This window comes from Chamaea fasciata, unplaced genomic scaffold, assembly GCF_029207755.1.
Source record: "Chamaea fasciata isolate MVZ Bird 193981 ecotype frontalis unplaced genomic scaffold, bChaFas1.0.hap1 SCAF_2, whole genome shotgun sequence".
NCBI lineage: Eukaryota > Metazoa > Chordata > Aves > Passeriformes > Sylviidae > Chamaea > Chamaea fasciata.
In genome coordinates this window covers 110,406,043-110,428,895 of record NW_027094087.1, presented here as the reverse complement: position 1 = coordinate 110,428,895, position 22,853 = coordinate 110,406,043, and the positions used below count along the sequence as shown (strand labels likewise).

At 44.6% G+C, this 22,853-nt stretch overlaps 1 protein-coding gene across 8 annotated transcripts in view; it reads right to left on the bottom strand.

Moving 5' to 3' along the window:
- The window catches only part of KDM6A (lysine demethylase 6A), a 151,088-nt gene extending 133,019 nt beyond the window's left edge, over window positions 1-18,069 (bottom strand). For 5 of the 8 annotated variants that reach the window (XM_066177059.1, XM_066177060.1, XM_066177061.1 and 2 more), the window contains exons 1-2: window positions 17,421-18,069; window positions 17,153-17,216 (exon numbers count right to left, since the gene is read on the bottom strand). In XM_066177059.1, coding sequence (XP_066033156.1) covers window positions 17,153-17,216; window positions 17,421-17,578 — 222 coding nt within the window. In that variant the 5' untranslated portion in view covers window positions 17,579-18,069. The remainder of the gene's footprint in view (window positions 1-17,152; window positions 17,217-17,420) is intronic. The other 3 variants (XM_066177064.1, XM_066177063.1, XM_066177065.1) reach the window with 1 other exon arrangement.
- Between the last annotated feature and the right edge of the window lie 4,784 nt (window positions 18,070-22,853).

Genomic DNA, 22,853 nt, shown 5'->3' with positions numbered 1-22,853 from the left:
TTTACTACAACAATCTCAGTAGTTGCATTCCAGGGGGACTACCTGTGACTAAGCCACCCCTGGGAAAATGATATTGTACAATTCTCAAACATCCCTTCATTCTCCTGAAAACTCTGCTAGAGGGATGTGTTGTACATTTGAAACTCCCCCAAAGGCTCAGTTTGCATCTCCTTCATTTCCAGGATTCATTTCCAACCATCAGCAATCACCTCTTCCAAGACCTCATGTGCCAGATGCAACAAACAGGCCAGTTTGTAGCTGACCTCCAGATCTCCAGGTGAGGCAAACATCAGATACAGGAGGCTTGCAATTTAGAGCAGCCTCAAAACAAAAAGAAAAAAACCTCCTTTATAGGGTGGGATTCCCCTCAGGGATGGCTTCTTAACCCAAGTTTAGCACTGCAAGCCTTCTCCACACTCGGATCTTTCTTTCACCTCTATTCAGCCTGTGAGAAGTAAAATCTTTCATATTTTAGAAGCCTGTATTTAGACCAAAAAATTAATAGGATTCATGTCACAAATATGGGCTACTTCCCCAAACCTTGGGAGATCCTCATTCCACTGGTTAGAGCAGTCAAACACATATGATAAGCATAAAATAACTTTCTCATTTAATGATGTGGCCCAAGAGAAATCCTTGTTTAAGGCTGAAAAAGACCAATGCTGGTTCCCTGGGAGAAGAGACTGATCCCCACCTGGCTACACTCTGGTTTCAGGGAGTTGTAGAGTGATAGTGTCTCAACATTTCCTTCAGTGACAACACAGAACACGGACCTCTAAGAGCTCAGACAGAAGACCAGTTTTTGCAGTCTGCCTGCCTAATAGCAGATGACACTAAATTAAAGGGGTTCCTCCACAGTAATGCAGGCTTCATACACTGAAATAGAACACTAAATACTTCCATGACAGCATCCTAGAGAAAGATGTTAAGGATTGTTCTAAGAGTGTGCTATTACAACTAATTTCGTTAATTTTGCATATTTATTCATACATTAATGGCAAAGCGTAATGGTAGACCTGGGGTAAGGTGGAGAATTCAGTAATGCTGAGAATAAACAGTTTGAAACTTTTTTTTCTAAAATTAATGAGTGTCTCCCCCTCACCTATATCTCTTCGGACCACTACGTGCAAACTTACGACTGACACCACACATCATGACACTTACATGACAGGAGGCCAGGTGCTGGCAAAATTTAAGACAGCCAGATCTAAAACTGCAGGGGGCAGGGCCCAATGATAACATGATGAGGAGACACAAAAAAATGAATGTGTTAACTTGCTGAAGAGGTTAGGAGGGTAACATTACACAAGCAATGGAGCTTTTGTCAAAGACAAGACAACTGACACAGATTTACAGCTGCACGAAGACACGGAGGTGCAACCCCATGGGCACTCTTCTGCAGTAAATGCCACTTGGCAATGAAAACTCTACCCTTTATTTCATCTGAATCCCCAAGTGCTGGGCAGCTGTGCCTCCCAAGAAGTACTCCTTCTCCAAAACTAAGGGAATCTTCCTTTTAAGTTCTTGCAAAGCAAGAGGTCCAAAAGGATAATCAAATTACAAGATTCTGATTTATATGCAGGAAGAAAACTCAACATTTCACTTCAAATGTGCATTTCAAGGAGTAACAGAACTCAGCTTTACAATAAGAACCAAAACTATTCAGAAGCAGGAACTAAATTAATGTGACTCTTATCTGACTGTGGAAGGAGAGGCAGTATCTCAGTACCTTCCTCTATCCATTCAGTACCTGTTTGTTAATTTCTAGGAAAAATGAGAATTTTTTCTACACGAATGACCAACTTAACAAGCACTGTCAAGTTACATAAATGCTGCATCATCTTACAAATACACCTGATGCTTAATAAAGTTCTTCTACCTGCCCCCTAAATAACACTGGTCATTCCTCTCACACTGTAGTTCTCATCCACAAAACTCATTTCCCACAAGCAGTGTCCCCACAGCACACGACGGCCCCAGCTGCAGACCCCACTGCTGCTTCACAAAAACCAGCCCTACCACGTTCAGGCACAAGGGTAAGAAAAAATCACACACCTTGCTACAACCCTTTAACTACAGCAGCAGCACAGAGCTCTAAGGGGGTTTGATCCTGACACTGCAGGTGATGGTGCACTGATGCCAAGAGACACTCCTGTCAGAGCACAGGTACAGCAGCAGAGCTTGAGATCCACATGGGAACATCAACACCAAGAGGTTGTCCAAACCTGACAGCACACTCCTCCTTAAACCCAGGTACCAGTAAGTACTACTCCAGAGCAATTTTTTTTTTTTTTTTAATTTAGAAAAAGAAATCACTAACAAACAAAGTGCCCAAGTGAAACAGGTAATCTCCTTATGAGAATGACTTCGTTTCAGCCATGACATGAAAAGAATCTGGAAAAGTTCTCAAATACTGCAGAAAAATCATGAAAATTAAGCCACTGGAGCAGGAATGTGTTCCTTCTCCTTTCCAGCTGTCCAAAGCCCGACAGACCTTAAGCTACTCATTAATGAATTGCTCTAAATCAGTTTGTTCCATTTTTGAGCTCTGGCTGTGGAAGTGAGAAAGCCCTGAGGAAAAAGTTGTAGAATGACCTGTAGTTGAAACTTGTTTTCCTCTTTCAGTTGGTAAATCTGCATATCTGCTTACCAATCCCTCTGGAAGCAGAGTTTCCTGGAGTCAGAAAATTCCTACCTACATGTGCTGAAGAATCTTTAAAGTCAGTGAATTCTAATGCACAGATATCAGTGCTGTGCTCTTCTAAGATAGCTTCATTCTCTGATCTTAAAAAAAAAATAAAATAATAATCAAGAACAAATTAAAATAACCTAAAAATACGTACAAGCTTTTTCTAGAAGACCCCTGCTGCTTGTCTGGAAAATCTGAAATTACTTGTAAACTGAATACAGAAACTGAAGCAGAGCAGTCAAGCAATACCCAGTGCTGAGGACAGGGCAGGTGGCATTGCCTGGCCTTCTCCAGCAGCACAGAAATCCAAAGCTGCTCCTCAGTTCCACAGGCACCACAAATTCCCTGAATCCTGAGAGCTCCTCGTGAAAAATGACTGCTCTTACACATTTTCACTTTCATCCAGAAATCATCATAAAAATCACCCCTTCCATCATTCTCCACAACCAAGCAGCAAATAGTGGTGTAAAGTGGAAGGCATAAACTATTCCATTCTTTCAACCTACTGAGGACTTGGCTTAATTAGCAATTAAAAGCAAGCAGTACAAACGTTCCTTTCTCGCTGCACATAATGGAGTCGTCATAGCTCTCAGATTTTTGGCCACAATACAGGCAAGCTGCAAGTTTGCAACTGGCACTACAGGAAAACATTCTACCATTCAAAAGCAAAAAAAAACAAGCCGCCACCACGAAAGAAAATCAACTCATAAAGAAATACACAATTTAAGATGACAGCGTTTTTACTGGCAGGGAATAAACACACTGCAACATTCTAATTCCACGTTTTTCCTCACGGAGTTTGAGCACATCAACACTCACAGATGAACTGAATCTCCAAGAGCAGGCATCACAGTCCTATGCAATGATGATATCCCACCATCCACAATTACCTAATGAACCCTTACACACTCTTCCACAATTCTTTCACCTGTCCCAAATACATCTGCCTCCAGTATATTTCCACATTACAACACAGATTCTGCCATGCTCACCTCCATTTTTAACATAGCCAATGTCTCCTTTCCAGGCCTCCATTCAACCATTAATACTTTTTTCAAATTATTTATAGCAACTAAACCTGTAAATATTACTTGTACTGAGACTATACAGAGAAAAAAATCCCACCATTTGAGCCAAGATGGGCAGTATACAGCTAATCCCAGAAAACTGTCAGGAGTAACACATTTTAACATATGAACTTGTAAGTTAACAGAGACCTTTAAAGGCAGAAAATGAGACCTCATTCTGCTCATTAGTTAACATGGACTCTGATGGTTTCTGGGATCTCATCTTACTTAGGCAAAAAAAATTAGCTCTGCTGTAAACATAAACACCTCCAAATCCTCCACACATAGAACCTGAAGAGGCATTAAAGCCATTCCAACTATTAATTTCCTCCACACAGTAACTACAGTTAAGAAAGTCCTCAAGTACAAAAACATAACTTATTAGTTAAATTCCACGTGCTCCTACACTAAAGGTAGGATGTGGATCTATGCTCAGGCACAGGGTGGGATTTTTGGTATTTTTCTGTGTGGGGCCAGGAGTTGGACTTCAATAATGATTGTGGGTGCCTTCCAACTCAGGATATTCATGATTCTAAGTCTGAGGGGTTTCACAAAGGCACCAGAAAAGGCTGCCTCAGACAAACATCTCTGCTGTACTGCCTGATGCTTCCAGTTGTTTTCATACACAATACTTTTTTTTTAGTATTTTCCTCTTTAGCAAGGAGTACGGAAGTATGTACTGCTCTGATTCAAAATTAGCTGAACAGTTTCTTTCTTACTATAATTTATTTTTCAGAAATTATAAAAACTATTCTCACTTTTTCTTTTGAATTAAAAAAGGAACAAATGAACACTCATTTCTGCTTAAAATCAAGTAAAAACCATTTTTTTAAGAAGCAAAAAAGACCCTTTAAGCCTAATTTGTTGATAATTTTAACAGGTAATATTTGAAATCTGTTAGTCCTTCAGAATTTTGTAGTCTCCCACTCCCAAAAACTTACACTGTTCAAGTATTAACAAAATCACAAATTCAAAGATTCTGTCCTTCCAACCATTAAAACCCAGGAGAGATTAAAAATACTCGGGAAACAACACATTTCTGTGCACCACACCAGAGACTAAGAACAAACAAAGCTTTGAGAACCACGGTGTGTAAAGTCTACCCTTAGTAACTATATTTGTAACATGCCCAGAAGCTCCATTGAAGTTTACCAATGTAGATAATTTTTACAGCTCTTTATTCTTCCCAATATCATTCCACTTTTTCCTCTCCTGCCAGAGGTTGCCTATGACATGCTTTATGATGTTACATAATGGATGTTCTCCATTTTTCTTATCTTTCCACTTTATCTTACACTCTTTCTACACTTTGTTCTATTGAACTGCACTGTTAAAAGCTCAACATCAGCATCATTCTCCCTTACACAGGCTTTCAGTTCCACACTTTAAACTATTTCTTGCCCTTTCAACATATCCATCTGTATCTTCCATACTTGCTCAGCTTTCTTTATCCTTCAAATCTAAAGGCAGCAGAACATGACATGGAAACAGACACACGAGAGTTCTTGGCTTCATTTTCACCTTGAGGAAAGAAGCAGAAAGTTTCTTTACTCTTCCCTTCCTTGAGGGATAAGGGGGAAAAAGAGAAGCAGCAGACTAAAATAAAGACATAAAAACCACAGCCAATATCTTACTTTTAATTCAAAATGGGAGAGAATTCTGTTATACTCAGAACTTACTAAGCTTTTTCACACCCTATACAAACCCTCTGCAATTTTGTTATCTCTGTTTTGTTCCCATTTACCCTGTTTATAAAAACTTTTGAGGCAGGCCCTAGCACCATAAAACACTTAAATGCTACTTAAGTTAGCAGTAATGTTTAGATGGTAACCAAGCACAAGATTCAGGTAGCTGCTGGGAAGAATAAAAACACTATGATTCACACTGCCATTCCCCTCACCCCCAAAATGGTCTGCATCATCAAGTCACCCATTCAATTCCTTTGTTTCCTACTCTTCCTCACATCTAATCTAAGTATCCCATTTCAACCTTTCTTCTACCTCTATAACTGAAAATGTCTTACTATAACACTATTTTCTGAAGAACCTTCCCAGAAGACTACTTCATTTCTCCACTTCCCTAAAATCAAATGGTGGCCTGATTTTCAGTATTCATAGGTTCAAACATAATTCATGAAGCACTCAACCTAGATCCCTCAGGATCTTTCATTCAGAGTTTTCTCCTATATAGCCTTTCTTACGTACATCTTGGCACTTTTGCAGCTGCACACGTGCTCAGATCTGAATCTGTTCCACATCTGCTTGTGACAGTGTAACTCCACTGAATACTTGGTCTTCCTTCTGACAAAGTGAGGAAGCCAAGTCACTGCAGTCATTCCATCCCTCCACTCCAAGAAGAAAGAGAAGTTGTGGATGTTCTATCCCTGAGAGTGTTCAAGAACAGACTGGATGGAGCTTTCAGCAACCTGGTCTAGCGGCAGCTGTCCCTGCCCACAGCAGGAGAGCAGCTGCATAGTATTCAAGACTCCTTCCAACCCAAACCAATCTGATTCTATATAATCTAGTCCTGGCCACCTGTGTTTCCAAATACAAATCTCCGTAAGATAATAAGGAGCAACAATTTCATAAATTTTCCCTACAGAAACAGTGTGACACTACGCAGGACCCACCCTAGCCTCCCAAATCTCACTCTCAAAGGGCCTCCACAGCTTTTTAAGTCTGCAAAATGAACTGCGTTCACAGAATCAGAGAACACCTCAATGTAAGGGTACAAAAACGGTATAAAAGTCCAAGAATTTCTTTGTTCTGGGTCCCCCTCTGCAGGCACCCAGCTCAAGACCTGCTGCTGGAGCACTCTATAAAATTAATTACTTTTACAAACCCAGTGCCTGAGTCCTTGCTGCAGGGGACTCAAGGTCAAGCTCAATGGAGGGAGTGTGTCCAAGAGTTTGTAGGAGCAAGAGTTGGAAGGGGCACCCATCCACCAGATCACTGGACATTCCTGCTGCAAAGGGACTCCAGACCCAGCAGTTCAAGTCTTGGGTGGGGTGCGTGTGACTCCCTAAACAGTGTGAAGTCTCACCATTCTCAGGAAGCAGTGTCTCCTCCAGCATGAAAAATCATTTGATCCAACCTTTCCTGGCAAAAGCACAGGCTGGACAAGATGGCACAGCACATGGTCCAGCTGCATTTTGAAAGTGTCCAACACTGGAGAACCCACCACAGCCCTGGAGAGATTATTCCAATTGCTGACTGTTCTCTTTGTGAGTTTTTCTTGTGTTCAATATGAAGTTAGTCCCCAGGAATAACCTGTACCCATTAAATCTTGTCTTATCAATGTAACACCTTGTAAAAATGGAGTCTCCATCTTCTTTGTAGGCACCCTTTAAGGACTGCAACATGCTGGTAACATCTCCTCCAAAGCCGCCTTTTCTTAAAGCTGAACAAACCAGGATCCCTCAGCCATTCTTCACACTTCAGCTTCTCAGTCCTTTGATCATCTTTGTAGCCCTTCTCTGGACCCTTTCCAGCCTGGACACATCTCTTTTGTAGAGCACGCATCAAAACTGTAGACAAATACTCCAGGTATGGCTTGACCAGCACTGAGTAGAGTGCAATGATAACTCTTTTGTCTTTGTTGGTGATGCCCCTGTTGTGCAATCCAGCACCCCACGGTCTCCCTTTGTCACAGCAGCACACAGCTCATTTTTACTGAGCTAAATCCACCAGGACCCCCAAGTCCATTTCCACAAAGTTGCTTCCCAGCTAGAAAGATCTCAGACTGTGCTGCACTCCTGGATCGTGTTCTCCCACAAACAAGACCTTGCATTTGTCTTTGCTGAGCTTCATAAGGTTCTCATCAGCCCATCCAGGACCTTCTCCAGGGTGGCTCTCCCTTCTGCAGGTTCACTTCCCCACTCAGTTTGGTATCATCAGCAAAATTCACGAGGGCACACTTGACTCCACCATCCAGACCACTTATGATGGTCTTAAACAGTGGCCCAGGATCAATCCCTGGGGACCCCACTTGTGACAGGCAGCCAGTTTGGGCAGGAGCATTTCCCACCCCATCAGCCAGTTCCCAGTCAGCACACAGATCCCGTGTCTGGAATGAAACACATTGGTTTCTCCAGGAATAGGCTGTGGGAAGCAGCATGGAAAGACTTGAAATCCAGGAAGACAGTGTCCACCACTGGTTCCATGTACACCAAGCTGGTTACTCTGTGCTAGGAGGCAAGCAGGTTTGCCAAGAATGAATTGCCCTTAGTGAATCCGTGCCAGCTTTTCCCAATCATGCGCTTCATCAGGATTCATACCACAACTTTCCCTGGGACTGAGGTAAGACTGATGGGCTGATAATTTCCTGTGTTCTTGTTTAAACCCTTCTTGAAGATGGGGCAACAAGAGCCTTCTCCCAGTCTTCTGGAACATTCCCCAATCTCCATGACTTCTCAGAGATTACAGAGAGCAGCCTCCCAGCAGCATCCAGCCAGCTTTCTTAACACCCTGAGATGGGTAATTTGTAAGGGTCAGGCTCCTGTAATAGTTTACACCCCAATAATTCCTTCAAAGACAGCAGGTCTGTGCATGAAACTAGGTTTTTGTTCCCAAGGTCTGGGGCCCAAGAATGCTGGTAAAGACAGAGGTGAAAGAAGTGCAGAGAACTGGATTTTAGCATTGGTTGGCAACTGATTCATCTCTCCTGTTTAATACTGGGCCAGCATTTTCCTCTGTTTGTGCATGTTGTTTATGATCCTGAAAAATCCTTTCCCATAGTTTCAGACATCTCCAGCCAATTCCAAGTCCAGCTGAGCTTTTACTTTTCTAACTGCACCTCCGCATGCTCTGGCAATGCCCTTGTAGTTCTCAGTGGGTATTCGTTCATTTTTCCATCCGGAGAACACTTCTCTTTTGGTTTTGAGCTTGCAGTTAAGTCAAGGGTATCTCTTACCCTAACTGCTTCCCTTCCATTTAAAGGTGATGAACTGGTTTCATGCTTCCAGAAGAGCATTCTGCAAAAATTCCCAGCACTCACTAGCTCCTTTATCCACCACAGAATCTTACCATGGAATCCCTCCCAACTCAGTTCTGAGCAATCAGAAGCTGGCTCTTTAAATTTCTAAAACTTCTTAGTACTAGCCCTCAATAGTGGTTATTTGAAACTAGGGAGTCTTCTATTTTTACTAGGTTATTTTTGAGCTGAAACAGTTCTTCAGACTGGTTCATCACACAGGCCCGAAGATGGTTTCATTGAAACATACAAGAAGCAACAGAGAGTACTTAAAATTCTGTACCTGGAAGAAAAATACCTAAAAAGAAGACCTTAATTTCAATTCATTATTCTGCTCTCTATTCCTGTGCAACTAAGTTTTCAAATCATAAGATAACGAAAACACAGCTTAAATAAAAAATTAAAATGGCAACTAGAGTGGGAGCAACAGAATACTGACCAAAAAAATGTATCTCTTGGCTCTATTTTAAAAGCTGTTGCACTGGATCTTTTGTCTAATGCTGCAAGTGATACTCTGAAATTGTTCAGAATTTTAAATTCTAAAAATGGAAGCAGAAATTTAATGAAAAGCATATTCACAATTCAGTCTGCTTTAGAATAATAACCAGTCAATATTGAGAAGTGAATCATAATCCTCAAATGCCACTGTGAGAAAAGGAAATGACTTAAAGCCATTTTAACAAACAACAATTAATTTAACAACTTACCACAAAAGAAATTCATATGTAGACATACAGTGTTCTGTCTGTAATTTATTCACACACTTTTAGTCACTCCCTTTACAAAACTGTAAATGAGCTCTTAATTCTACATCATAATTAAATAAGCTCCTGCCATGAACACTAGCAAATCCAAGAACCATAAAAGAAGGTAATTTGTTAATACATCTCTGATGGTGATCCCTGCATCCCCTCACACTCGGAAGTGAAAGTACCTGATAAACACTATTCTTCAACTCCCAAATATGCTTAATGGGGGTTTAGTTCATTAACATGATATTGTAGGTACTAAGGAATACCTTCCTATGATTCTTTAAATACAAAGAATAACATTCAAAGAATAAACTTAGACAGAGGCTCATTTTAGAAATTCAACCATTCAACAACCTTCTTAACGGCCACAAGCAAACTATCAAAGGGCCCCATCTACTTGTGACAGTATCAGTAGAACTCATCTTGAAAACAAGCTTTGAACAGACCCCTATTTAAACAGGCCAGTCTTGGAAAGAGCTTTTCCACAGAGGAATTACTCTACTATGGCTATTTCTTTAGTCTGCCTCTCCATAAAGTGGAAATGTGTAATAAATATTTAAGTATTTTTTCTTGCTTTACTGAACTTCCCTCATCCCACAAACTCAGACTGAACTATATTAAACACAATTCCTTTCTTTCCTCATACCAAAAATGTTCTGTAAGGTACTGAGCTTATCCTCTCAGGTGCATCTATACAAACCCTGGCAGCCTTTGCAGGGCTCCATACAGGACCCACTGATTTCAATTCTGTCTGTTTTAACTACAAGTAAGCATTCTGCAAGACCAACATTGCTAATATTTTCTACAAAGAGTCAACTGGTCTCTATAATGACACATCAAGTTTAGTAAGCATCATTTCGATGTTTAATTGTGAAAACATAACACTCAAAAATCATGCTTCAAACACCACAGCTGCAGGACTTCACCAAGAAAAGAGGTTAAAACACAGAAGTAACTTAAATGAGTTTTTAATGTAAAATACAAGGTAGATATGGCAAAAAAGAACTGAAGTTGTATCCATATACCTATCTGCATTCAGAATGAGCTGGAGCGTGGTTCAGCTCCTAGAATTACCTGATCCAATAGTAAATCTGCCACCCAGCTCAGTTCTGCACTCAGTCCGTTTCCTTAGTTCATTTCTGCAGAAGCTCATCCAAGCCTGCTAAGCAGTAACTAGTTTTTACAAAACTATTTAAGTGTTCTCCAACTACAAGTATACACATTTCCTTCCCTTTCAGACTGTTGAAAATTCAGCAAAATCCCTCCCATCATCCAAAAATTTTAACAAGTGAGGACCAAGAAGAAATATTTTTATTCAGTAATCTGAGAAAAACTTTAGGTTTAATTGATGAATCTGTAAGGCTGGAAACCAGAACTTCACTTTTCCACAGAACATGAGTCTGCCTAACTGCCAGTGGGATAAAGAACAGCAGTGGGCCAGGGCATATAATTCTGGCACTGGGAAGTCCTGTGACAAGTGTTAATCAGGAAAAAGTCACTTTATAGCCATAAACATTTTCCATGACTCTTTTTAATTTTGTATCATCTCACTAATGTAATGAAAACAAATGCTTCTACACGCACCAAGCTCTCCGAGCATGAGACATCTACTCTTTTCTAAAATGGTATAACAAACATATGGCACAGCTTTCAGAAGATGCTTTCAACACTTACTTCAGATGGTATCAACATTTGCAGATAGTTTTACCTCTATAATTACCAAGTCCACTCAACCCACTACAGTGAACAAACAGCCGTGCAGGCTGGCAAGAGGCACAGAGCCATGCTGAAAGCACACCTGAGTAATACCATGCACAGACAAAGCTTTAGATTGTCTGTTCCTTCTGCACATACTGTACCTGGATTCACCCAGAGAGAAATTTGAATGCCAGAGGCCACAGGAAGCAGGATGCACAAAAGGATCAATGGTTAAATTACTGGAATGGGATGAAAGCAGTCGTGTCCCACCCTTGCCACAGGTTTTCTTCACACTTTCGAGAGTTAAATAATTTATCAGAACCTCTATTCCTCAGCTGCTAAAATGCAGCAGTGTTTCCATCTGAACCACTGCCCACCTTGGCTACTTGATTACTAAAGTTAGTAGGGCATGATTTACCTTAACTTGATGCACACGTACCACTTACACAAAGGAACACTTCAACCTCTAGACTCAGTAAATCAGTACTTTAAAGCTACAATATGTAACATGCATTCAACAACAACAAAAAATCTTACATTATATTCCCTATTAATAGTCTCCTGACAGTGAAGATAAAACTTGCTGAAATGCAAATGCCAACACACCAAGAGTCCTGCAATCCTAATTACACCTCTACAAAAGCATGTTGTCTGTGGACATGAGATCCATCCTTCTCTCTTCATTAACACATTACAATGACAAGTGTAATGTTTCTGACTTCATCAATTTTCTTGCCTTCAGAAAGTAGTACCAACACTGTACGTTACAGTTAAGGCACAGCCAAAACATTCAGGGATACACGTTTAGACCAATACAATCCCACTATTTAAAAAAAAAAAAAGTTTCAAACACTAGTTATGAAATTATTTGTGCTAAGTATTTCATCCTTACAGTACTGTGTAATGTCCATTAAAAAAAAAAAAAGTTGGTTTGAATACTTCATGAAGCACAAATACTGCAAACCTATAACCAAGTACCAGAACACACAACCATTATATACACTACAGCTGTGATTTCCAAGTATAAACACAGTACAACCGTGAACTATAGAATGTGTCACCCATTACACCTTAATTAGATCCTAGAAAGCTGCAACCGGTTAATACAAAGGCCAAAGTACATTAAAAAAAAAAAAAGAAAATACTGACCTTAAAGAAATCTATGGCTCAGATAAAATTACCCAAGAAATACACTTAAAAAAAGTGACTCCTTCAAAAAACGCTGGAAAACCAGTTCCACCCATTACACAATTTACAAAACTTTATCCAACTCCAACACACTAGACAATAAACCAACAATAGAAAATGCACAATATATTATGAAAAAACCCAAACATAAAGGAACAACTCAGATATAAATTTACAGAAATCGGAGAGGCTGCCCACTTCCTGGAATGCCTTACAAATGTCTCCTGGTACCAATTTCCAGTTTCTCAATTCCCAGTACTGCCATTATATAAGACAAACATTTTTAATTCTTTTTCAAGCAATATTTCTTTGTTTCGATGAAAATAAATCAAGCCAAAATGTTTCCAAAGTTATTAAAAAACAACAACAACAACAACAAAAAAACCCCCACTTTACTACACTGAGACTAACCTGCTAAAATGTTTTCTTGCATAATTATTTTTCAAGCAGTTTGTTATAAATAAAACTGAGGACGTTTTATTACGGATTAGTAGGAAATTAACATTAATGTCAACACTGAAAGGACAAATTCAACATACATTAATTCACACTGTCTGAAACTATTTTTAAACAAGCAACACTACAATTGTAGAGAAAAATGAAAGAACATTGCCACTGTGCACTTATTTTGTAAGCTTCATAAAAGCACAGATAAGCATGCTGCTAATTTTGTCAACACATGTGGCCTTTACACAAAGGAAATACCGTTTTTAAAATCAGCTGGAAAACAAAAGGGCTGCAAAACCATGAGAGGTAACACAGACTAAAACGTGGCACATTGTGTGGAACTACTTCATCGCTCTGAATCGACTTCAACATCAATACTTTCAAATGGAAACATGCTTCAGATTTTGTCCACAGGATATGACAAACTGATTAAACTCAATGAATAGGAATTAACAAGCATCTTATACCCAATACATCGGACCAGCTACATCAACCTACATCTGTACAGATACCAGTTACAGCTTATGAAACAATGGTTTGTCACTGCAATCAACTCAACTTTGGCTAAGCACTGGCAACATCATCAAAAACAAATAAACAAAACCCAAACAGGGAAATAAAAAAGGGGGAAGAGAAAGGAAGGAAAAAAAAGGGAATGTTTTGCAATTCACTTCCAATACAATGGATATCCTTGCCCTCCCCCCCAAGTAATCTTTAAGCTTCACCTCCTGCCAGAATGCCTTCCTGGGAGTAAGACATCAAGACACCAGCAGGGTTTTTGTTTAGGGTTTTTTTTTCCTCCTTCACGTTAATGTTCTTGTCAACTACGGAAGCATAACAGTGAGCACTTTCTCCAACGCAAGACTGACTGTTGGATTTCCAGCATTTCAAGCACTCTGAAAGCTGATATCTTAATTTCCCTCCCCCCTTCCCCAAAACCACACTAACTGCAAACTATGATTTTCAAGCTCTTTTCTTCTGCAAAATAAACGCTAAATTTTTGGCAACAGAAAATACCATTCCTTTGTCACACATACAGCGTGTACACCATTACAGGAAAGTTTCTTTTGGCTTATCCCATACCCGATACATGAGGCAACATTACAATATTCCTGACCCTTAGTCTATATCTTCAATAATTCATAAAATTGTACAGATCTCGTGTCTTATCTGCTCTTTTGATTTGCTACACCCAGCAGCACAGCTTGGCTTAGTTCATGACACTACAGCCCATGCATCCCACAAAGCAAAACCACCAAAAACGGGGGACTGCAGACCTGGAGCACAAACAGAACCCACAACTAAATTAAAGCTCTAGACACGAAGCTTCCTCCATCCGTCCCTCAAAGAGATCCCAGTCTTTTTATTACTAAATCCTGTCAGGGTGTGGCTTAGTTAAACCCAAGTTCCCACTGCAAAGGTTCCTGCAATCCCCTCCAAGCCAGCGCACACCTTAGTGAACCCCACCAAAAATAAGGAGCATCCCAGGCACCAAATTTAAGCCCAGAACAGACTCCTCCTGCTGCTCAAGTACCCAGGCAGGGAAGGGAGATGCTCCCCAAATACCTACAAGCCAAAACCTGCTGTCAGCCTCCCCAGACAGGGACCCTGCTCCTGCAGCCTCAAGCACAAGTAACAGGGAGCACTGCCAGGCCCCAGGAGCACCCACTGCTACAGCCTGGCAGCCTCTGGAAAAGGTTCAATGGCCACTGTGCTCCTCTCACATCAAGGGGAGCACTGACAAATTCCTGCCTTTGTGAAGGACTCCTCTGGAAACATGACTCAATGGTTTTCCTTACCTGCTACACTTGCACATAAATCTCACACTGTAACGTGCTGCCTTGTAGATTCTTAAATCAGTCAGTCAGGATTTCATAATTATGGAGTCTAGGGTCTTTGTTAGCTGTTGTTGCTCCATGCACAAAAGGAAACATTTTGTTGCTATCACTGTAAAACCTATTAATTAACTGCACGTATATTCGGCCACAGTCTCTACTGTAAAAATAACTGCTACATTGAATTAAAGTAGTCGGCTAGATTAATTGTTCTAAAGCCCTCAATAGAGCATGAATTGCATAAAGCTGCACACACAGAGAACAGGAATGAAGGAGAAAATACCTTAAAAATAGCAACTTCTTATCGGTAACAGAAACACAAGCATGTTCCTTCAAAGAAAATAGCACAAACAAAACCGAAACTGTTTCAAACCAAGAAATTCCCCTCAAACACCTCTGTACTGAACAGCAACGTTTTAAGGCTTCTACCCCCTTAAATAATCTACCTTTCTCAGAGACAAGTTTTACAAAGAATATGCTCCGTGAGTTACTGTGCAATTCATAAATATACAAAACACCATCCGAAAACTGAGGTGAAACAGCAAAATATTTGGTTTGCTTGGGGATTTTTTTTAGCATTCACTGCATGGATTTGCAGATCAATACAGTAAATGAACATACAAAGATGTTTCTGAAAACGTATTTCAAAACTACCGAAATGCCCTGCAACTTCAGATTGTGTATACTAAAATTACAATTGACTGGCATTTTTAAAAAAGCATTATAGGTAAGAAAGGCACAAAACTCAACTAATAGATTGAAGTGCTCTTTGCACCTCTTAATTTTACAGTACGCAAAATAAAACTTAAACCAGGGATTTTAGGTGACAGATGATCTAATTAGATGTGAAGCTTTTATTTTCTATCTGGCATTCTTAAGCTCTATCCCATACGGGATTCGGTCTGATATTTCCGATAGCCTCAGCAGCATCCACAGAGCAGACACGGGTTCTGGTCCACCAACAGTTAACCTACATTATTTAACTGGTTTGACATGTCACTCCCCTACCTTTTTGATTAATGGGAAGAAGTGCTCTTATAAATAACTCTGAAAATCGAAAGGAAACCGCGAGATTTTTTTTTTAAAATATAAGCACAAAGGAAAGTGTACTTGCCTCTCCTTCCATCCCTCCCCCCTCCCCCCACATCCTGACACTGAGCTTTTCCAATCCTGACATAAGAAATAAACACCCAAACACAAGCACAGGCCTAAGCTATGCAGTTCAAGACGCTTTAGAGTCAAATGTTCAGATCAACCAAAACCGGCAGCAGGAAAAAAAAAATTCTCCACGATACAGCCCGGGCACAACAATGGGATGAGCGGTGTCAAACGCCAGACTACTGACAGGAACAAGCCAGGAAGCAGGAACCAGAGCAGCACCGTCCCCTTCGCTTCAGCCATGTGGCATTTTAAAAACAGTTCCACTTATTCTGTTCCCCGAACGTTCCCCTGGCACTGGGTGTTTTAAGCACAGCTGGCAGACACTCGGCCCGCACAGCCTTTGTCAGCAGCTCACGGATGGGCAGCGGAACGTGCTACAGGTTGATTAAGGAGGGCACCGGCGCTGCAAAGCAGCAGGAAAGCGCCCAGAAGGAACTTGGGATGCGCAGTAGAGTTTCCCTCAGCCTTCACCGGGGGCTCCACGCTCCCCACGTTCGCTCCCGGTGTTTGTTTCGTGTTTACCTCCCCCCCCTTCTCTTTCTCCTCCCTGTCCGGCCATCTTGGGCCGACTGGAGCAGCCATTACTTAACTAAATGACAGGGCCAACAACTTTCCACAGAGACAAACACCTCTCTCCGGACACCGGGCCGGGCGGCAGCAGCCCGCGGGACGCCCCGCTCCCTGTCAAGCCGGGACGGCGGGCGGGACGCGGGGCTCGGCGAGGACCGGGCACGCTGGCCGGAGGCAGCGGGGCCCGCAGAGTAAACAAGTCACTCTGACGGGCTCCGGGAGCCGCTCAGCGCCGCGCCCGCCCCGGCCCGGACCCCGCGCTCGCTGCGGGCTCCGGCCCCGGCTCCGCTCCCGGCTGCTGGGGGCGAAAATCACGAGGGAGGGTCCGGGGAGCGGCAACGTCAGCAGCGCCGAGCGCGCCCTCCCTCCCTCGCTCGCTCGCTCTCCCCCCGCTGCCGCCTCCTCCTCCTCGTCCTCCGCCTCCCCCCCTCCGCCCCCGCGCCCCCTCCCCCGGCCCGTCCGCTCCCGGCCCCGGGTTCCGCCACTTTCCCGTCCCGGGGCTGGACGGGCACCCGCATGGCCACGGTCCCCTCGTCCCGCTCGGGGAGAATGGCGGGGGGGAGGGGGGGGCGGTAAAAAGGAAAGGGGCAAAGGCGGCAGCAAGGCGCGGAGAGCCCGCGGAGGTGGCGGTGCCCCCCGCACAGCCCCCGCACACACTCACCGTGCGGGCCCGGGGGTCCCGAGGGAAGGGGCGGCGGGGCCACCTCGCTCCCCATCCCCCGTTTCCCCCCCCCCTCCCCCCCATCCCCGCTCCACATCCACCCTCGCGCTTACCTTTAACAGCAAGGCCTTCGTTCTGGCGCCATCTTCATGAAGCCTCAGAAATCCGAAGAGCCGGCTGCGAGGAGGGGAGCGGGCGGGAGGGAGGGGAGAGAGAGGCACCGGCGTTAGCGAGAGTCAGCGCGGCGGGCGGGCGAGGGCAGAGCGCGGCCCGGGAGCGGCGGCGCACGGGGAGCCGCGGGCAGGGGAGCGGGGGGACACGGAGGGAGCGCGGGCCGAGCCGGGACACGGAGGCGGCCGGGGCGCAGTGGGGAGCGGGTACCTGTCGAGGCCGGATAGGGCTTCTCTCTCCTGGGCTGTCAAGCTGGCGAAGTCCTCCTCGCTCTGGCCGCTCGCTTTCCCCGCCGCCATTTTCTTTTCCTCATCACCGAAAGGAGCAGCAGAGGCGGCGGCGGCGAGCGACACTCCGCACGATTTCATGGAAACGCAGCGTAATTAACTCGCGGATCGCACCCCCCCCTCCCTGCGCGCCCCCAACACCCCCCAGCGCCGGGCGGGGCGGGGTGCCCGACACACACACACACCACAACTTTTATTACAACAACAACAGCCGGCAGGGAGGGGGAGGGAGGGAGGGAGGGGAGGGGAGAGGGAGGGAGGGAGGCGGGGGGAAGCCCCGCTGCTCGGAGGAGGAGGTGGGAGGGAGGGAGAGAGGGAGGGAAGGAGGGGGGAGGGAGCCCCAGCGCTGGAGACTCGGGGGAGGAGGAGGAGGCGGCGGCTGCGGATGGCGGCGGAACGGTGTTTACATCGCCGCTCGCTGCCGGCGGCGCGGGGAGCCGGGGTGTCGGGGAGCCGGGGGGACCCTCCCCGCCCGCCCCGCGGCTCGGGGTGTGTTTTGCCGCCCGTACAAACTTCCCCGGAGCCGCTGCCCAAAGTTGTTGTAATTGTGTCACACCGCGGACCCCGCGCGCCGCCACCGCGACCCCCCCGTGCCGCCCCGCCCGCCCGCGTCCGCGCAGCCAATCGGCGCCGCCGTCGTGCCCCACGTGACCTTTGTTGACTTACGTCAGTCATTGCGCTCCGCCGCCGCTGCGCTCCGGTTTGGTTGGCCCTCGCTGCCCGCCTTCCCCGTAGGCCTCACGCCATTGGTTGGTGGGATGCAAGGGGGTTGGGTTTTGGAGAAGCGCTGCTTGTGATAGGTCCAGCGGCCCGTCAGTCAAACGAGCTTTTCGATTGGCGAGCACCAGCAGGTTGGGATGCGCCTTTAAAAGCGGACGGCGGGGGAGGGGGGAGATGTCGGGAGTGGCGGGCGCTGGGGTGGGAAGAGGAGGAGGAACGAGGGAGGGCTGCGTTCACGGGTGGAGTTGCGTAACGGGGGCTCCGGGCTGGAGGAGTGGACGCCGCTGAGGAAGGTGCCATGTCCCACCGGCGGGGGGCAGCAGGCACGCTCTCACCCCCCCCCCCCTCGCTCCGCCTCGGGTGTGGCGCTCTTAGTACAAGCGGAAAATAAAGACTTCCCGGAGTGGGGACGGGACTGAATGGGGCTGTGAGGGAGATGCTTGAGCCGCGGGTAACCCTCACACGGAAGGGCGGGGGCCGCCCCCGCCGTTGGTTTCGCCCACGGCCCCCCCCCGCCTCCCCCGGGAGCCCGTGACAGGTGGAGCGGCCCCCGCCGGCGCGCGCGCGCACCCCCGCGGCTGTCACGTGGCGCGGGCCACCCCGCGCGCTTCGCGCGAGACGCACGGCAAAGTCTCGCGATGCCTCGAGGGCCTGAGGGCGTGAGGGCGGGGAGCGCCCGGCCCGGCCCCGGCGGGAGCGGTGGGAAAAGCGCGAGGGATGGCGGTGCCAACACTGGGGAGTTCGAGCTTCCGGGCACGCCTCGTGTGTGAGTAAAGCTCTGAATTTCTTTAGGTGCGGAAAAGAGAGGGGGCTTGCCGCTTGCTTTGCCTGCTTCATGCGGCCTAGCGCAGCGACAGCGTGACTTTTAGATGAAGTGTTACCTGAGCATTAGGCTGCCTTCAGGGACCTAAAAGGTCATTTCGTTCCAACCCCCCCGGCCGTGGGCAGGGACACCTTCCACTATATTAGATTGCTCAGAATCCCATCCAACCTGACGTCAAACACCTCAAGGAATGGGACATCCACACCTGTTCCTGTGTCTCCACACCATCCTTGGGTTTCTCCACCCTTCTCAGCTCTACCAGGAACCCAGCGTTTCTCTTCACAGTACCACACACCTAGGAGACTTTTTTTAAGTAAGGTGTTTGCAGATCATTTGGTCTTGGCTCTGCTGTGGTGCGTACAAGGAGCTGAGCCCTGCTGTGGGTGTGTGAGGGCACAGCTCATCCTCATTTTGCTGGAAATGGATCAGAACAGCCTTCTGTAACAGCATTGCATCACTTCTCTGGTGTCTGGCTGAAGCTCCGTGTCTGCGCTGGCTTTTCCCATTTGAATTTCCTGTTTGATGATTACCAGGTGCTCTAAAGCATAAGTAAAGGCATTAGCTGCCTTTGGGAATTCCGTGAACAAGGTCAAAGACCAACCAATGCAGTGGATGCTGCTGCTGCTTGCTGGTTCTCCTTTAATTGCTACTCTCCAACCATGCTTAAGACACTGAGGCACGTTTCTGCCCCTGTAAGTGTTCAACTAATGTGTCAGTGATGTTTTTCAGGTGGATCCTTACGTGTTTTCTGGTCCTGATGGTGCAGAATGGAGACCTGGTCAAGACAAAGTCTTAAATAATGCAAATGAAGACTCAGAGTAGTGTGTCCATGCTGCTCTTAAAAGCAAACTCTTGCAGTGTAGCTCTGCTTTCTGATGCAAATGCAGGAAGAACAAAAGAAAAAAAAAAGCATCTGAGTTTGATGATGTTGCATTTCTTCATAAAAGAGTCAGCAGCCAGTTTGTTGAGAGTATTGGTATAAGAGATGGGCATTTGTGCTTAAAGAACTTGCCAGTTTGGAATGCAGATAAAGCCCAAGTTATTTTTGATTCTGGGAATGAGCCATAGTCTGTTCATAGTGGAAACACTATGATCAAACATCTGGGCTCATCTGTATTGTCCATGTCTTCTCTGTCATGGATTTTCTCGGCAGAGTTTCCTCAGGTGCTAAAATCAGGACCAAGAGCCTGACTGAGTGCCTGGGAATGTGCCATAAATATGGGATTTCAGTGCAGGTTGTTTCTGGGGATCTTGACTCTCAGGTGTCACATTTCCACTTTGCAGTATCCTGAGTATAAACTAGCAGAAAGGAGAGCAGACAAAACCATTTCTCAGTGGAAGAACGGGATTGCTAAACCACAGAGCAACTCAGGAGACTGTAGAAGCAGAGAGTCCCAGTCCAGCTGAAACTTGTGTGCACCTGAAGTCACAGCAGCTGAGTTACTTCTGTGCCACTCTTAACCCCCTACACCCTGCCTGAATTGCTGGGATTGAATTTCCAGATGCCCTTATTTATTTGTTTGTTTATTTGGTGTCACTCCCAAGTCAGTTAGGAAGTTTGAAGGAGCAGTAGATCAGTCCCTGTTGGATACAGCTGAAATCTCATGGTCTTCTGTAGTCCAGGCATACTTTGTAGTCACCTGCAGCAAGATCCATCCCTGGAGAAACAGAAGCTGGTTAGATCAGTTCCAATGGGTTTGGTTTTCATTCCTGCCTTTGTAAGCTCTGGGCAGCTGCAAGCCCTGACCAGCTGAGCAAGGACAGTGGTCATCTCCTTACCCAAGAGTCTGAAGAAGCTCAGGAGCCACGTGTGATCTCTGCTGATGCTGCTGTTTAAAAAAGGATTTTGAGGTGTGGATTGAACATTGTGCTCCCAGTAGCTCAGGAGATTCTGACTAGGAGGCAAATCCTTTGCAGCAGAGCAGGCAAAATGTGATGAGACAATCTTGGATTCATGTGACAACGTGCAGGTATTGAAAGATAGCAACTAACAAAGCAGGCTGACCGACAGAACCCACAGGATGCCATTTGGTGTCCTACAAAACATAAATCTAACACTATCTAATAATTACCTTGCTGCCAGCTTGCCAAATTTTACTCAACCTGCCTGAAATATGTGGCTATTTAGCATATGAGGGAAAGCAGCATAAACTAGTCAAATCTGGCAATAGGTCAGCTAGGGAGAAAGCAGTTTCATTAACACTTCTCTTTTTCTGCATTTGTTTTCTTTTACTCCAAGGTTAAAAAAAAAAAAAAAAAAAAAAAAAAAAAAAAAAAAAAAAAAGCTGAAGTTACTAAACTGTTTTCTTGGTATTTAGAACAAAAAGTCCTGTGGTGCTTTGTTTGTGGACTTTAGCACTGGCTTTTCTATTGTCCAGGAGTTTGTAGTAAAATGACCTGGAATTTACATGATCCTTGTACTACCCACATTAAAGTTCTGATGGGTGTTGTGTGATGATCTATGTTTTGACAGCACGTGGCAGTCAAGAAAGTGGGGAAGCTGATCTAAACCCCAAGGTTTTGGGTTTTGTTTTTGGGTTTTTTCCCCACAAAAAAAAATAAATAAAATCAATACATAGGTAGGAGAATTCTTATTAAAAGCAGGAAAAAATTCATCCAGATGCTGTTTATCACTATGTTGAAGATAAAATTGCTCTTTAATCTCAGAAATACTTTCCTAGCTTTAGGTAGTAAGGGGAGTGAATTAGTCTAGGAAGTGAGTTATTATAAAGAATTTTTTTTTTAATGAAAGTTTTAAAAACCAAGGCTAAATGCTTTGGTTATGGATTTAATTATTATTGTTCTGCCTTGCTTGAATCATGTAGTCATTTTTGTCTATGACCCTCTCTGCCCTTGGTTAGCATGAGTTTAAGGCCTGGATTGTCTTTGAAAGGCTTAATGCTGGAATTCATCTGGGAGTTAAGTGGCAATTCATGGTCACAAGAAATCCACACAGTCACCAGGTAAGCAGTAATATCTATCCCTGTGCAGCAAGATGCCAGCAATTCAGTCCAAACATGGAAAGCCATCAGTTTGTGTCGTCACCTTAACTGTATTCTGGGCTGTTTGATGAAATTGAGAAAGCAGGGCGTTTTGGGGTGTTCTGTAGATTTGCTGTGTAAGGGAGACTAGTTCTCTGCATGCCAGCATGAGCACAGGGACCTCTTTGCTGAAGCTCTACCAGCAGAAGAAATGACTCTTAGGAGATCTGAATCCTCTTTCTGCAGTATATAGATCTATGTTACACTAACTGACAGTTTCTGCTGACTTGGAGAAATAAAAAACGTGAAAAATTATACTTGTCCAGGAGGTGGTTCCTTTACAGTGCTACTGTTGGTAGTTTTTTAGATCTTTTTTTCAATTGTGCCTGTACCTCCCACCTGCAGCACTTTGGTTGTGTCTTTGGTGTGCATTCCAAATGTGGAAATGCTTTCATTTGTGGGAACAGTTTTAGGTTATAATGTCTGTCCTCCCCCCTAGGAACCAGATGTGGCAGCTTAGGACTTGCTACCTTCCAAAGAAATCACCTGTTTGACAGGAGAGGATCCTGCTCTTCCAAACTGAAATTTCTTGGATGTGTTTCAATGCAGGAATTTGAGCAGCTCTTCTCTGTTGAGAAGCTGATAATAAAATACTGTGTATATATTAACTTGTCTTCAGATTGACAGTTGTAACTTAATAGAATTTGGCAAATGCTGTAAAGAAGAGGAAAAAAATCCCATCTTTTTGTTTCTGTGGTGGTTTTATAGGTATTGAATTAATATTAGTTGCTGGGCTGATACCTTTGTAGCCTACTGGTTTTCTGGCTTGGAA